The sequence below is a fragment of the Solenopsis invicta genome, chromosome 14, assembly GCF_016802725.1.
Source record: "Solenopsis invicta isolate M01_SB chromosome 14, UNIL_Sinv_3.0, whole genome shotgun sequence".
Classification (NCBI taxonomy): Eukaryota; Metazoa; Arthropoda; class Insecta; order Hymenoptera; family Formicidae; genus Solenopsis; species Solenopsis invicta.
The window spans coordinates 11742174-11755293 of record NC_052677.1 but is presented as its reverse complement, the minus strand read 5'-3'; the positions used below and the strand labels follow the sequence as shown (position 1 = coordinate 11755293).

Here is a 13120-nt window from a genome sequence, read left to right as displayed (position 1 = left end):
AAAAACCGAGTAAAGCAAGTAAGAGTCAGTAAAGTGAGGTTATATAGACGAGAATAATACAAGTATTAGTATTGAAAGCTAATCATGATTTAAGCAAAATTGAACTTGGACAAGCTAGTCGAAAAGTCTGATAATACAGTTCTAAGTAATTACACATCATGGCGCTTCAAAGTAAATCTTATACTAAGAACGAAAGCACTCTATAATATAGCCACAGGTGTTACAGTCAAGCCTTCTGAAAACGATGCTTCGTATGTTGAATGGTGTAGGAAAGACTTGGAAGCACAAACGATCATAGGCATAAACGTTGATGAAAGTATAGCATTGAAAATATGTGTATGCAAAACTGCTTCGGTAATGCTCGAACGTCTGGAAACGCTGTATGGTAAAAGGTCTCAATCGACCAAAGATGGACTACGCATTCAATTCTTCGCTTATAAATACGATGATAATAAGATTGCAGTCGACAACTGTCTTGCCATAGATGGGTTAGCGCAATAGCTGGGTGCTATTGGTGAAAAAATAGAAGATGATTGGATTATCTCTCGAATTTTGAATAGTCTACCAGAAAGGTTTAGTCACTTCCATTCTGCCCGGGATTCGACAGTATCAACTGATAAAACAATTTCAAAATTAATGGAGCGACTTCAACAAGAAGAACAACGTATAAAATTGAGAGACGGCAATTCAGTAGAAAGTGCATTAATTTCTAAAGGCAAAAATAACAAACTCTATAATAAAACGCATCACAAGAAAAATTTATCACAATGGAAAGGAAATCAGAATCAGTCATCAAGCAATTACAACAATAAATGTTTTAAATGTGGCAAAGTTGGACATCAAAAAAGTCAGTGTCATGGAAAGCCGTGTCAAGAGTATTTGGATTATTGTAAAAGAAACTATAAATGTAATAATTGTCAGGAAGTTGGCCATTTTATAAAAGGGTGTCCTAAATTGCAAAAGGAAGATGTAAAAGCTTTCATATCAATTGCCTTTTCCGCAACGGAAATAGAACAAATATCAGATGATCATAAATCATGGTATCAAGATAGTGGAGCAACACATCACATGACTGGAAATCTAAGTTGGATGTCAAATCTCACAACGATATAAAATTCTGCAACGATAATGTTAGGCGATTCAACGAAACTAAAATCATATAACATGGGCGATGTACACATGACAGCTTATAATGGTAAGGAATGGTATCCCATAGTACTTCAGCAAGTCTTGTATGTACCAGAGTTAACATTCAACCTTTTCTCGTTAACAACTGCATTGGATAAAGGATACACTCAACAAGCAAATGCAAGTCAGTCAATTATCCTTGAAAATAACAATCCAGTACTAATAGCAGACAGAACGAAAGGATTATTTCGAATGAGAGTAAGGAACAATAAAGATCAATGTTTGACAGCTATATCAATAAAAGATTGGCACAAACGACTTGCACACCAAAATGTCACTTATGTCAGAGACATACTGAAAAGAAACGACATAAAATATATCGACGACTGGAATGGTTACGTATGTGAAGGATGTGCTTATGGCAAGCAATGTCGCACTATACACAAAACGAATCCGAATACAGCTACAGAATGTCTGGATGTCATACACGTAGATTTAGGAGAAATGAACGAATTTTCATTAGGAGGAGCCAAATACTTTCTCTTGTTTAAGGACGACTATAGCCATTATCGAACCATATATTTTTTGAAAAATAAGTCAGAAGCAATTGAAAAGCTCAATATTTTTCTAAAGTTGGTTAACAATCAATTTGATCGACAGGTTAAAACTCTAAAGTCAGAAAATGGAAAAGAAATTAAAAATACTGAAAGTCGAAAGATACTTGTAGAACTTGGAATATTTCATGAACGTTCTGCAAAGTACACTCCAGAACAAAATGGACGTATTGAAAGAGAAATGAGAACTATAATGGAAGCTGCTCGTGCCGAATTACATACTGGAAATCTTAGCAAGCAACTTTGAGCTGAAGCTATGAATTATTCCGTGTTTACCATAAATCGTACAGGTACCAGCTCGGTCAAAGGTAAAAGTCCAACTGAACTTTGGTTTGGACGTCATGTGAGTATCAAGTCTATGAAGCCATTTGGTTGTAAATGCTACATACTCATACCAAATAAGGATCGTAAGAAGTTGGATAAGAAAAGTCAGAAAGGCATCTTTGTCGGTTATGATCTTGAAGAAACAGGTTATCGTATATATGTTTCAGACAAAAGAAAAATAGAAATATCTTGTGATGTTATTTTTGATGAAAAATTGAATCAAAACCTAAACTCGATGGAAATCTTTCTTAATAGAAAACCAAAAGGCCTGAAAGAAAAAAAACACATCAAAAATTCTGAAAAAGAGTAGCATGTCAATCGACAGGAGGAGAATCATGATACAGAGTCAAGCGATGAAGAAAGCTTTGTCAGCGTTGATGAAGTGGACGAAGAATCACAAATTTTCGACGAGACAGAAAACTTCTGAAGCCACCCAACAGGTATGATCCATGTGCTTCAAATCTAATGGCATTAATCGGAGACGTGGAAGAGATATCGGTCGAGGATGCTTTAAGCAATCCAAAGTGGAAACATGCAATGGACGATGAAATGCACTCATTGGACAAAACACATACATAGTCACTGACTGAACTGCTAGAAGGTCGCAAAGCACTAAGTAATCGTTGGGTATTTCGAATTAAGGATGATGGAAAAATGGAAGCTCGCCTGGTCGCACGTGGATATGATCAACAGCAAGGCACTGATTATTTTGAAACCTTCTCCCCAGTGGTTCGACATGCCAGCATCAGATTACTATTGAGTTTCGCAGTAAAAGAATACAAACATGTAAGGACTTTTGACATTAAAACTGCCTTCTTGAATGGAGATCTTACTGAGGACATATTTATGTCACAACCTCAAGGCTATGATGACGGATCTGGAAGAGTTTGCAAGTTATTGAAGAGTTTATACGGTCTGAAGCAAGCACCTAAATCTTGGAATGTAAAATTTACAAGTTACTTGAAAACATTAAATTTTGAAGCGACGGATGATGATCCTTGTTTGTTCTACAACGCAAAGAGAACTGTAATAATAGCACTGTTTGTTGACGACGGACTCATCGTAAGTAAAAATCACCAGGATTTGGATCAACTCTTGATTAATCTATCTGCAAATTCTGAAGTCACGTCCAAAAATCCAAAATATGGAAAATTGAAATATGTCGGTATGGAAATAAATTTCCTACAGTATGGCATATTTGTCAACCAACCAGGATACACTGACAAAATTTTAGAAAAGTTTGGCTTCAATGAAGCAAATGAAGCCAGTACTCCAATGGAACCAGGAATGATGACAAACGAAGTAACAAATGATCAAGTACTGTCTAACAAACCTTTTCGTGAAGCAGTGGGATGTCTGTTATATCTCAGTACCATATCTTGACCAGACATAAGCTACGCAGTCAACTATGTAAGTCGTCAAATCAATAAGCCAAGGGTCAGTCATTGGAAAATAATTGAACGCATATTCAGATACCTACGAGGAACGGATAATTATGGCATTTTCTTCAACGGAAACACGGAGTTACGTGTGTATACAGATTCAAACTACGGGGGTTCAGGAGGTGCTGATATGTGCTCTACAAGTGGATTGCTAGTCGACAACGGCGGTCCTATCATGTGGTTAACTCAGAAGCAGAAGATAACTGCAATATCGTCGGCTGAAGCAGAATATCGTGCTGTAACATTGAGCATACAAGAAGTTTGTTGGATACGACGAGTTATAGAAGAGTTAAAACTGCAAAATGAATCAAAACCTACTAATATATATATAGATAATAAGGCATCTATTCACATGTTAGAAAATACAGAAGAAGGGAAGGTTACTAAAGGTAAAAAGCATATAGAAATTAAACGTAAATTTATAAATGAACATATAAACAATACTGTAAGTCCTGTATACAGGGTGATTCAGAATAACCCGTTGTCTTTTAAGGAACGTATTCCTGGTCGAATTCTAAAACGATTTTTCCTTTGCCAAAAATTTGTCAGACGCTTAGATTTTAAAATATCAGTCGATTAAGTTAGCGTATCAAGGGTCGAATACAGATGGTACGCAGGGGCGGCACATTCACCGTTACGTGCGAGTGTGTCGTGAGGTGCCTGCTGCGCTCAACTGATACAACACAAGTATTTCTCCTTTCTCACTTTCTCTCTCTCTCTCTCTCTCTCTCTCTCTCTCTCTCTCTCTATCACATCACAATGCTAGCTTTAACTTAAAAATGTAATTAATTTTTATCTTAATTTTAATGATTTTAATAAGAGAAGTGCCAGGAAATTCTTTGTACAGTCAAAGAATTGAACAAAGAATTGCACGAAATCTACAAAAGTATTTACATCTCGAGTTTTTAGAAACAGTAGTACTTTTTTTGTTACAGAGAGAGAGAGGGGGGGAAGGGAGAGAGAGAGAGAGAAAGCAAACGCACGCGCGCACGTGCGCGCGTGCTTGCGTGAACAAGTTTGGACATGCATTTACTTACGTATTATTCTGTACAGCGATCAATTAGTTGTCTCCACAATAAGACAGACCAAAGTTTCCTTGATCCTCTCGTAAATTATCACTTTAATATCATATTACATAATTTATTCACTTGATCAATAAAACTTGAGTAACTAATTAACGATCACTTCGAGTAACGATCACTGTAAATAATTATTCGGCGTGCGAAAATATGTAGCTCGATAAAACCCGTGTTTACGCGCGACGAACAGACAACACGTGTTTACTCGACAACAGGAAAGAGCCGACTGATTTTATGGGATACGTTATGATCGAATATGAATGCGTGATTGGTCGAACAGAAGTTAAAACGCGGCAATTTAAAAGTAAAGTAGTGATTAATATTGTTTTTAATAATAAAATTTATTGAAAAATATTTTTCTATTTATTTTATTAAAATTATTTTTTTATATCAAGAGATTCTACACTGAGAAAAAAAGTTATTAAATTTTAATAAATATTTGTTTGAATACTTGCAATGACATATATTAATATCAATGTTAATGTAAATAATTCAGACTATAATAAATAAAAAATTACGCGAAAGTAGACGTAATTAATCATTTGTGCACATTCTCGACCCCTGTTCTGGATGCAACATACGCGATACGCGTCAGATTTTATTTGCAGCAAAATGGATGTTAGCACGGACAACAACCTACATCCATTTCTCGAGAGATGGATGTGGGTTGTTGTCCGTGCTAACATCCACACTGTTTTTAACGGCGGGTTGCAAAATGGATGTGACACGTAGTTCCCATTCTGACCAGAATAGATGTGCGTCACTAGTGTACTGGAGTTTCGAAGCGTTATAGGAAAAAGGCCGCCGTGGCCGCTCTCAGGTTCCTCTCTGGTATTGTAGACGCCGCTTTAACGCTTTCTGAATTTGTCCAATCTAAACAAAGAAGCTTGCTCGGTCTTTCCGATTGGTCGTGCCCCGCTTATCTGAAGCGTTTAGCGAACTCAACCAATTAGACTTCTAGATCTAGAAGAATACACCAATAACAGCGAGCGCTCCTTCAACTCTGACAAGTCCGCCGAATGCGGTCAACGCGTGCCACGTGTTCCGCGTTCCCGCCAGTAGGGGGCAGGTCGGTTCGGCATTCGCAGAATCGTCGCGGGCATTCCATACTGCCGTCTCTTTCTCTTGCCAGAGATTCGTCTCGCCGCTGCAGTCGTCGCTGTAAGTGCGATTGAAATTATTTTCTATCTTTCCGATCTTCCCTCGTATCGTTAACGCAACGAGTGCGCGAAACGCGGCTGTAAACAATGGCTGATCAGCAAGAGCACAAGGACTTCAGTGACGACGTGGGGGAGCAAAATTTCGAGAAGAACGGCGAGGCCGAGAGCGGCGGCGGCGGAGACGCCGTGGAGAATGGCCAGGACTCACAGGAGGACAGGTAAGATGCTTTCCGCTCGTACGCCCGGCCCTTGCAAACACCAGCGCGGCACAGCCGCGTGATCCGGGCGCGGTTCGCGATGCCCGCCGATCCCTCGACAACCCGGCAACGGTAACGATGCCTGCTCGCGGTCGCGTCCCATCGAGACGGTTTCCCGCGAAATCGCTCGGCGTCCCCTGCGGCGGGTCTCGCTTCCGACATGAGCCGGACAAGATGGCGATGGGCCGATTCGCGGCGAAAATGTAATCCGCGCGCATCGGTTGTACACCGGGCGCCGATCACTCGCCCGCGCAATCCACCCGCGCCGCTCGGCCGCGACGCGCTCGCCGGTATGCTTCTTTTTGTTTCCGGCGCCCGCGAATATGGCAGAGTAACGTTATCGTCGTCGTGGCTCGGGGTTGCGGTCTCTTTTTTTTCTATTATTTTCTTTCATTTTTTTCTCATGCCGTCCGTAGCATGAGGAGATCCGCTCCGCTCCGCTTCGTGTCGCGTGCACTCCGCACGTCATTTCGTACGCTCGCGTTCGATTTTTTGCCGCTTTGTTTCTTTCTCCCCGTCTACCTCACCCGCCCCTACCGCCCTCTCATTTTTCTTCTCCCTTTTCTCTCTTCCTCCAACTCTTTCTCCTTCGCGATAACGCCGTTCATGTTTGCGACCGCGTCACGTTTTTGCGCCGCGAGTAGAGCGCGAAGCGCGGTAAATCTGACGTCACTTTTTAACACGGTATTTCCCATTATCACGCGAATGTTTACAAATTAGATATTTTGTATACAGAGACGTAAACACAAATGTGAATTATGCAATTGAACAATTTTACTGCGTCCTATCGATTACCAATGCACTCGTAGTAAATCTGTTTGAGATATTTTACATATTGTTTAACATAAATAAATTAAGGTAAATATAATTATACTCATTATTATATTGTGATTACGATTACACATGTGTTGTTACTTATTATGAGGTATGTGTCCTGTTTTTTCAAGCTTTCTAACTTTTTTTGTAAAATTTCTTCTTTCTGTTCTCACTCAGCCAATTAACTCTCTTCTAGTCCTATAATTAATGGAAGGCAGTCACAATTTCATCATTGATAAAAAGTTTGTATGTATATTTGTAGATCTATTTATATATATTCTGTAAGAAATAACATTTTGTATTGTATTTCTATTTTTTTTTTTTTTTTATAGAATGTAATTTTGAAAAAGTCCACGTTTGATCAGTTACGAGTCATCCTTTCCTTATTCACAGTAACAGTTTACGGTCAGAAAATTCAGAATCTAGTCAATTGCTCGAAAACGATTGACAAATCCGTCCGAATGCTTGTCTGGGCACCTCTGAATTGAAAACTGTGAGGCTTCGTGAATGAACTTTGGGGTCGGAAATTATTGTGAACGATCGAGCCATCGAGTTCTCAAGTCCATCCATGTTACGTCACAACACGAAATGTGTGTTCTAAGGAGTCAAATCGAGTTAAATGTTACTTGAGATCAAAATACCGTGTGTAGCGACACACGCTTGCCCGCTGGATAATACAGAGTAGAGTAATTTCCGCTGATTCGAGTGTGATATTTGGATTATTTGGGCATGAGCAAAACGCAGAGACACTAGGGCCAATGCAAACATCTCCAATAGGCTCCGGAACGCCATTAACGCAGTTTCTGTGACTTGGTCTGCAGGTGGCAAAACGTCCCAGTGCGATTATGGCGGGCTGCTTGCAACCGGCTAACTGTGACCTGACCTGACAACAGATACCGGCGAGAGACTGGTACCCATGGTATTTATCATCAGCAATAGATGATATGAAAACGACTTATATATCTATATCAATAAACGTATATAAGTACAGACTTAACATTGCCGGAAAAAAAACAAAAAGTTTAAGGAAAAGATAGAAAAACGTCCAGTGTGTACATATTGCAGCTTATTGTTTGAATGTGATAGAAAAAATATGAAAAGTGAAATCACTTGAGACTCGAGACAAGTTGTATGTAATGTAAGCCTTCTTGACGAACTGTAAGATAGAATATCCTCTATATATGTATGCGTACGAGTGTCCAATGTAATGCACAATATAATGTTTAAAAAGAAGTCGAATAAAAAAAAAAGCAAAGAACGAGAAAGATAGAAACAGAACAAAATCGTGCAGTGACCAAATGTTAATTTATTGTAATGTGGAAATTAATTTTTAGCTTTTCCAATATAGAGTTGCAGTCAATCTACCACATGCCACTATATAATTTGGGCCAATTAATAATCGGGATTTTTGTAACTTAGAGAAGTTATTTGTATTTTCTTTAGGGGCAGCAGAATATCTCAACTGGAGTTGTATAGCTTATTTGGATCACCATTGTAATAACAGTACTTTGCTTTCTTTGATGCGTTTTTTTTTCTACTACACTTACACACATATATACACATATACATACTTACGCATATGTACCCTTTTTTTCTAAAACTTTTCCTTTAATATTTTTTTTTCACGAAACTTGTTATATATGTGATGTAACATAAATCGAGTTGACCTGTATGCGCAAAGCCGCCGTCTCTCCGTAACTTCAATTTCACTACGCTATCGCGTAGCAACTGCGTATGTAATTTTGTAACAACAACATACATTTAACTTGATAAAAGTTCATTTGTTCTAGGAATATCTTGGTATCTTGTAACTTTACCCCTTTTATTGTCAGTATAACAATTCTTGTTAAGTCTCACACGCAAGGAACGTGTTTATTTTTCCAAATCTATACGTAGGACAACACCTACATTGTGTGTCGCTGCAATTGGAATTCCTATTTCCTGCAATTTGAGCGATTTAGTGTGCTTTGTAATAAATTATAAATACAATAAAATTTTTTTGCAGTGCTTTTTTTCAGATGTAGCATCATGGATCATCAATCATTGCACTCTGTTAAAACTTAGTACGACATTAATTTGCATAGGAATGTAGTATTAAATTGACATAACATTAAATTTGTAGAATCAATTAGCTTTATTTAATACTTGTAAAAATCGCTGTTTTTTGTTTGGTAAAAATAAATTAGTTCCATTGCTTTGCAGGTTGACCGGAAGTAATCAGGACTCTATGATTGATAGGCACATTCAATTTCTATTTCTCTCTTTCGTTTATTTTTTAACTTTTGTGTGCCTATAAAAATTTAATTGAAATAATATCGCAATGATAGTAGTACCGCAATAGCGGTTGGAGAGTTAGGGCGGCAAAAACGCGTTGTCCTTTATTACATTTACTTAAAAAATTTTATTTCTTTTTACTGTTTACAGAAAATTATTTGTCGGTGGCTTGAGCTGGGAAACCACTGACAGTGAGTATTTTCACATTTAATAATTTGCATTTATTAAAAAATTATATTTTATTCTTCATAAATCTTATTTTTTCTGTTTTTTTTTTTTTTTTTTTTAGAGGAATTAAGAGAACATTTTAGTACATATGGCGACATTGAGAGTATTAATGTCAAAACAGATCCCAACACGGGAAGATCGAGAGGTTTTGCCTTTATTGTCTTTGCTAAAGCCGAAGCTCTCGATAAGGTAATTTATTATTTTATTGATCGGTCAATGAAATGAAAAATATTTCAAATATTAAATGTTTATTGTTCTCAAAACAAATCTAACGATTTCTTGCAGATCATGTCAGCTGGTGATCACGTTATAAACAACAAAAAAGTAGATCCTAAGAAAGCGAAAGCTAGGCATGGTAAGATCTTCGTCGGTGGTCTCTCGACGGAGCTGTCTGATGACGATATTAAGAATTTCTTTTCACAATTTGGAAACGTAAATATTTTTTTACTTAGAAACAGATGCGAGAATGAGCAAAAAGGAAAGTGAATCATCGCTTATTTCTCGTTTTAGATCGTCGAAGTAGAGATGCCGTTTGATAAGACAAAGAACCAAAGGAAAGGGTTCTGCTTTATTACGTTTGAATCGGAACAAGTGGTTAATGAACTTCTTAAGACACCCAAACAGACCATCAATGGAAAAGCTGTGAGTTTTTTTAGTCAGCACGAGGAGTTATTGAAGTTAATTAATGGATAATTACAAACAATAAATTAGTAAAATATGAAGACAAATGAAAGTCAAGCACTTATAGTGATACGTATATATTAACAATTCAATATGGTTATGTAACAATTTCAAAGAAGGTATCCAACACCTTAATATTTGAATTGTTAATATATATGCATCAATTACAGTATTTGACTTTTTTATTTGCCTCTTCACTTTTATTATTATTATTATTATTCAAGATACAACTTTTACAATTTAAAAGTCAATCAACAAATGTAATTTTTCTTATCAATTTTGACCTTTTTATGTAACAGGTGGATGTGAAGAAAGCAACGCCTAAATTGGACGGTATGGGCGGGATGCGTGGCGGAATGATGGGTCGAGGTAGAGGAGGAGCTCGCGGCGGTCGAGGTCGCGGATTCGGAGGACAAGGTGGTGGTTGGGGACAGGGCTACGGAGGCGGCTACGGCGGCGGCTATGGCCAAGGAGGCTACGGCGGTGGGTACGACGGTTACGGGGGATACGATTACTACGGCGGCGGTTACGGCGGTTACGGAAGTTATGATTACACCGGATATGGTGGTGATTATCCTTTGTTCTTTATCATACAGCAGAGATTATAGTAAATCGAATTTGAACTTAAGTAATGTCCCAGGGTGAGGTACTTTCTATCATGGTCAGTGTCCTGGCGATCTTCGGAGAGTATTTTTACATCGTTTTTCTCAGATCAGAATTTTTCCCTTTAAATTTCGATACTTTTTTTTTGCACAGTCACGATGTTTTAGATTTATTTGTTTTACTTCTTATAATGCATTGAAATCTCGATGGTACGTGCGGATACTGACTCCATTGTACCATGTGTTTCATGAAACGCAGATGGCTATGGCTATGGCGGTGGTAATTACGATGGTGGCTACGCGAGCGGGCGCGGTGGTGTACGCGGTAAAGGTACGCATTACAGCGTTCCTTGATATACTTTACTACCCATCATTTTGTATTTTGCTCTTTTTCTCTTTTTATAATTTAGCTTTGCCACCGCTAGAATTGCACCCATCCTTGCAACCCTTTGATTGCAACGAAAGCAATTTAACCTTCCTGATTTACAGTCTGATAAATGTAATCTCGATATAAATTTTCTCGATTAATTTTTAGTAGAAGCATTAAAGTACTCGTAAAAAAGAAAAAAAACAATTTTTTGTTTGTCTTGCTTTTGTCATTTCTTGCTTACAAATTTCTTGCTTACAAGATCATGTTGCTTAATTACTGTTTTGTTATAACATGAACAAAGGCGGTGAAAGTGTTGTTAGAATTTTAGAAGTATTATTAGAATACTAGAGAGATGCGTGTCAAAAGGAAGGGTATGAATCTGAAAAGAATGCAGCTTACTACCTTAGCCTGTAGCCTCTTTGTTCTTATATTTATAGTAGTAATATCCTCTTTCGTAGTATTTGGTTGCTATTGATAGCGTAGTGTATTCTTACCGAGATGTGCGTAGTACATCGTAAAACTCATCTGTTCTTCGTTAACTTGTGTAATTATAATTGTATAATTGTAGTTAATATAGATCTGCGCTATAGAGATAAATGAACTAACGGCGCAGTGTCGGCATTGTTCCAGGTGGTTCAGGCTACGGCAAGCAAAGAGGAGGAGGTGGTGGCGGTCGCCAAAATCAGAGGCACCAGCCGTACTAACGAAAATCCTCATTCGCGAACGCAGTGCAATTCGCGTTGTAACCGCTGGTGAGTTGCCGCCTTATAGGAGCTCAGCATTTTTTCGCACATTGTTACTTTAAGAAATTTATATAGCGGCAATTTCTTTCTACGTGTTGTTTTGTTTATTCGTTAATATTGTCATAATTTCAGTGTTTGTTATTTTTGTGAAGATGCAGCATTAATTTAAATTAAGTGTCTAGTTCTCTTTTTGTTAACTCAGCTTTGCGACTAATCGTCGATACGTATATTTTACAATACAATTTGTAAATTACAAATACATGATACTCATGTACATGTACACAATGTAGTCTACTTAATTCTTTTTCCACAGGTACTCTTCCTCACTACTACCGATCTCTTCATTCGTCCAATCATCATTCCATTAAGCCGCGCCCCTCCTAGCAAGAATTTCGACAATTTTTCAACAATGTGGACAGCTGCTGCGAAAAACCAATCGTCAAAAACCTACGAGACCGGAGACAGCAGTAGTGATTTTCATTTTGTATTTAACTTCGATTTATTATTCCGCGTCTATATGCTTTCTTTTCTGCCGTTCTCGTAGTGCCGAACTTGTGGTCGTTTCTCTTCTTTTTAATAACGTGTCCACGGTAGAAAAGCAAGCATATAAAACCACCGACAAATCTTTTGAATGTAATACCGAACAAAGCAGTGAAGTATCCAACAGTAATCTTGCAAAAAAAAATTAACGTTGCCGTATGATAGATAATGGATTAAGAATAGTTGTATAAAGATACACTGTAAGCACGACAACACGTGCCTCAGAAAAATGCGTCGTTATTGAGGAATTGCGCATCCAGAATTTCCATTAATATTAATCCTCTCCTTGTCCTACTTAGAGATCGAATAAGACGATAAACAATTTAACTTAATTAGCGATTAGCTCGAGCGATATCTGCAGTATTTTATTAACATTGATAGAATTATTAATTTTTTGTTATAAACACTTAAAAGAAAGAATTAAATTCGAAAAAACTAAATAGTAGTAATAGGAGTGGGGAAGATTATCAGTTCCTATACGCCATGTAGATTTAGAGTTCCTTTGTGGGTCCTGTTACGCTTTTAAAAAACGGTATATATAAAATGTATAGGTTCTAACTCGAGGGTTACAGGTTACACAGTCACATTCCATTTAGATATTAATCGTAAAGTTGAAGTGTTTAGTCCTAAATATTTAAAGATTCATTTTCTTTTAATGCAGACGTTTTTTTAATCCAGATTTCATGCAAAAGTATTAGTAGATAAAAAAATTCGAATTTCTTTTTGTTGCGTTTAGACTCGATTAAAACTGATTTAAAATTAACCGTTAAGCCTAGTGACTGATGCGAATTAGGTAGTTTTCAACAGTATCGTTTCTTTCCCAATAAAAGTCCCTAGGCACTTTGAAAACTTGCTAGCGGCA

At 37.6% G+C, this 13120-nt stretch overlaps 1 protein-coding gene across 4 annotated transcripts; it reads left to right on the top strand.

Annotated features, from left to right (window-relative positions):
• Nucleotides 1–5695: 5695 nt before the first annotated feature.
• Nucleotides 5696–12506, top strand: LOC105201704 (RNA-binding protein squid). Of its 4 annotated transcripts, none has more exons than XM_026139996.1 (9): nucleotides 5696–5965; nucleotides 9245–9285; nucleotides 9384–9511; nucleotides 9608–9754; nucleotides 9833–9964; nucleotides 10303–10486; nucleotides 10865–10936; nucleotides 11606–11727; nucleotides 12032–12506. In XM_026139996.1, the coding sequence occupies exons 1-8, from the start codon at nucleotides 5835–5837 to the stop codon at nucleotides 11677–11679; spliced, it is 909 nt and encodes a 302-aa protein (XP_025995781.1). In that variant the 5' UTR covers nucleotides 5696–5834; the 3' UTR covers nucleotides 11680–11727; nucleotides 12032–12506. The 4 variants fall into 4 exon arrangements, with proteins under 4 accessions (XP_025995781.1, XP_011168144.1, XP_011168146.1 ...); XM_011169842.3 differs by having other exon boundaries at nucleotides 5697–5965; nucleotides 10303–10570; XM_011169844.3 differs by lacking the exon at nucleotides 10865–10936 and having other exon boundaries at nucleotides 5697–5965.
• The last annotated feature ends 614 nt before the right edge of the window (nucleotides 12507–13120 follow it).

Excerpts from the sequence above, each read along its gene's own strand:
- LOC105201704 (XM_011169842.3), top strand. The coding sequence starts at position 5,835 with ATGGCTGATCAGCAAGAGCACAAGGACTTCAGTGACGACGTGGGGGAG. Across the intron at positions 9,512-9,607 it reads AAGCCGAAGCTCTCGATAAG|ATCATGTCAGCTGGTGATCA; the intron begins GTAATTTATTAT and ends GATTTCTTGCAG. Across the intron at positions 10,571-10,864 it reads TGATTACACCGGATATGGTG|ATGGCTATGGCTATGGCGGT; the intron begins GTGATTATCCTT and ends CATGAAACGCAG.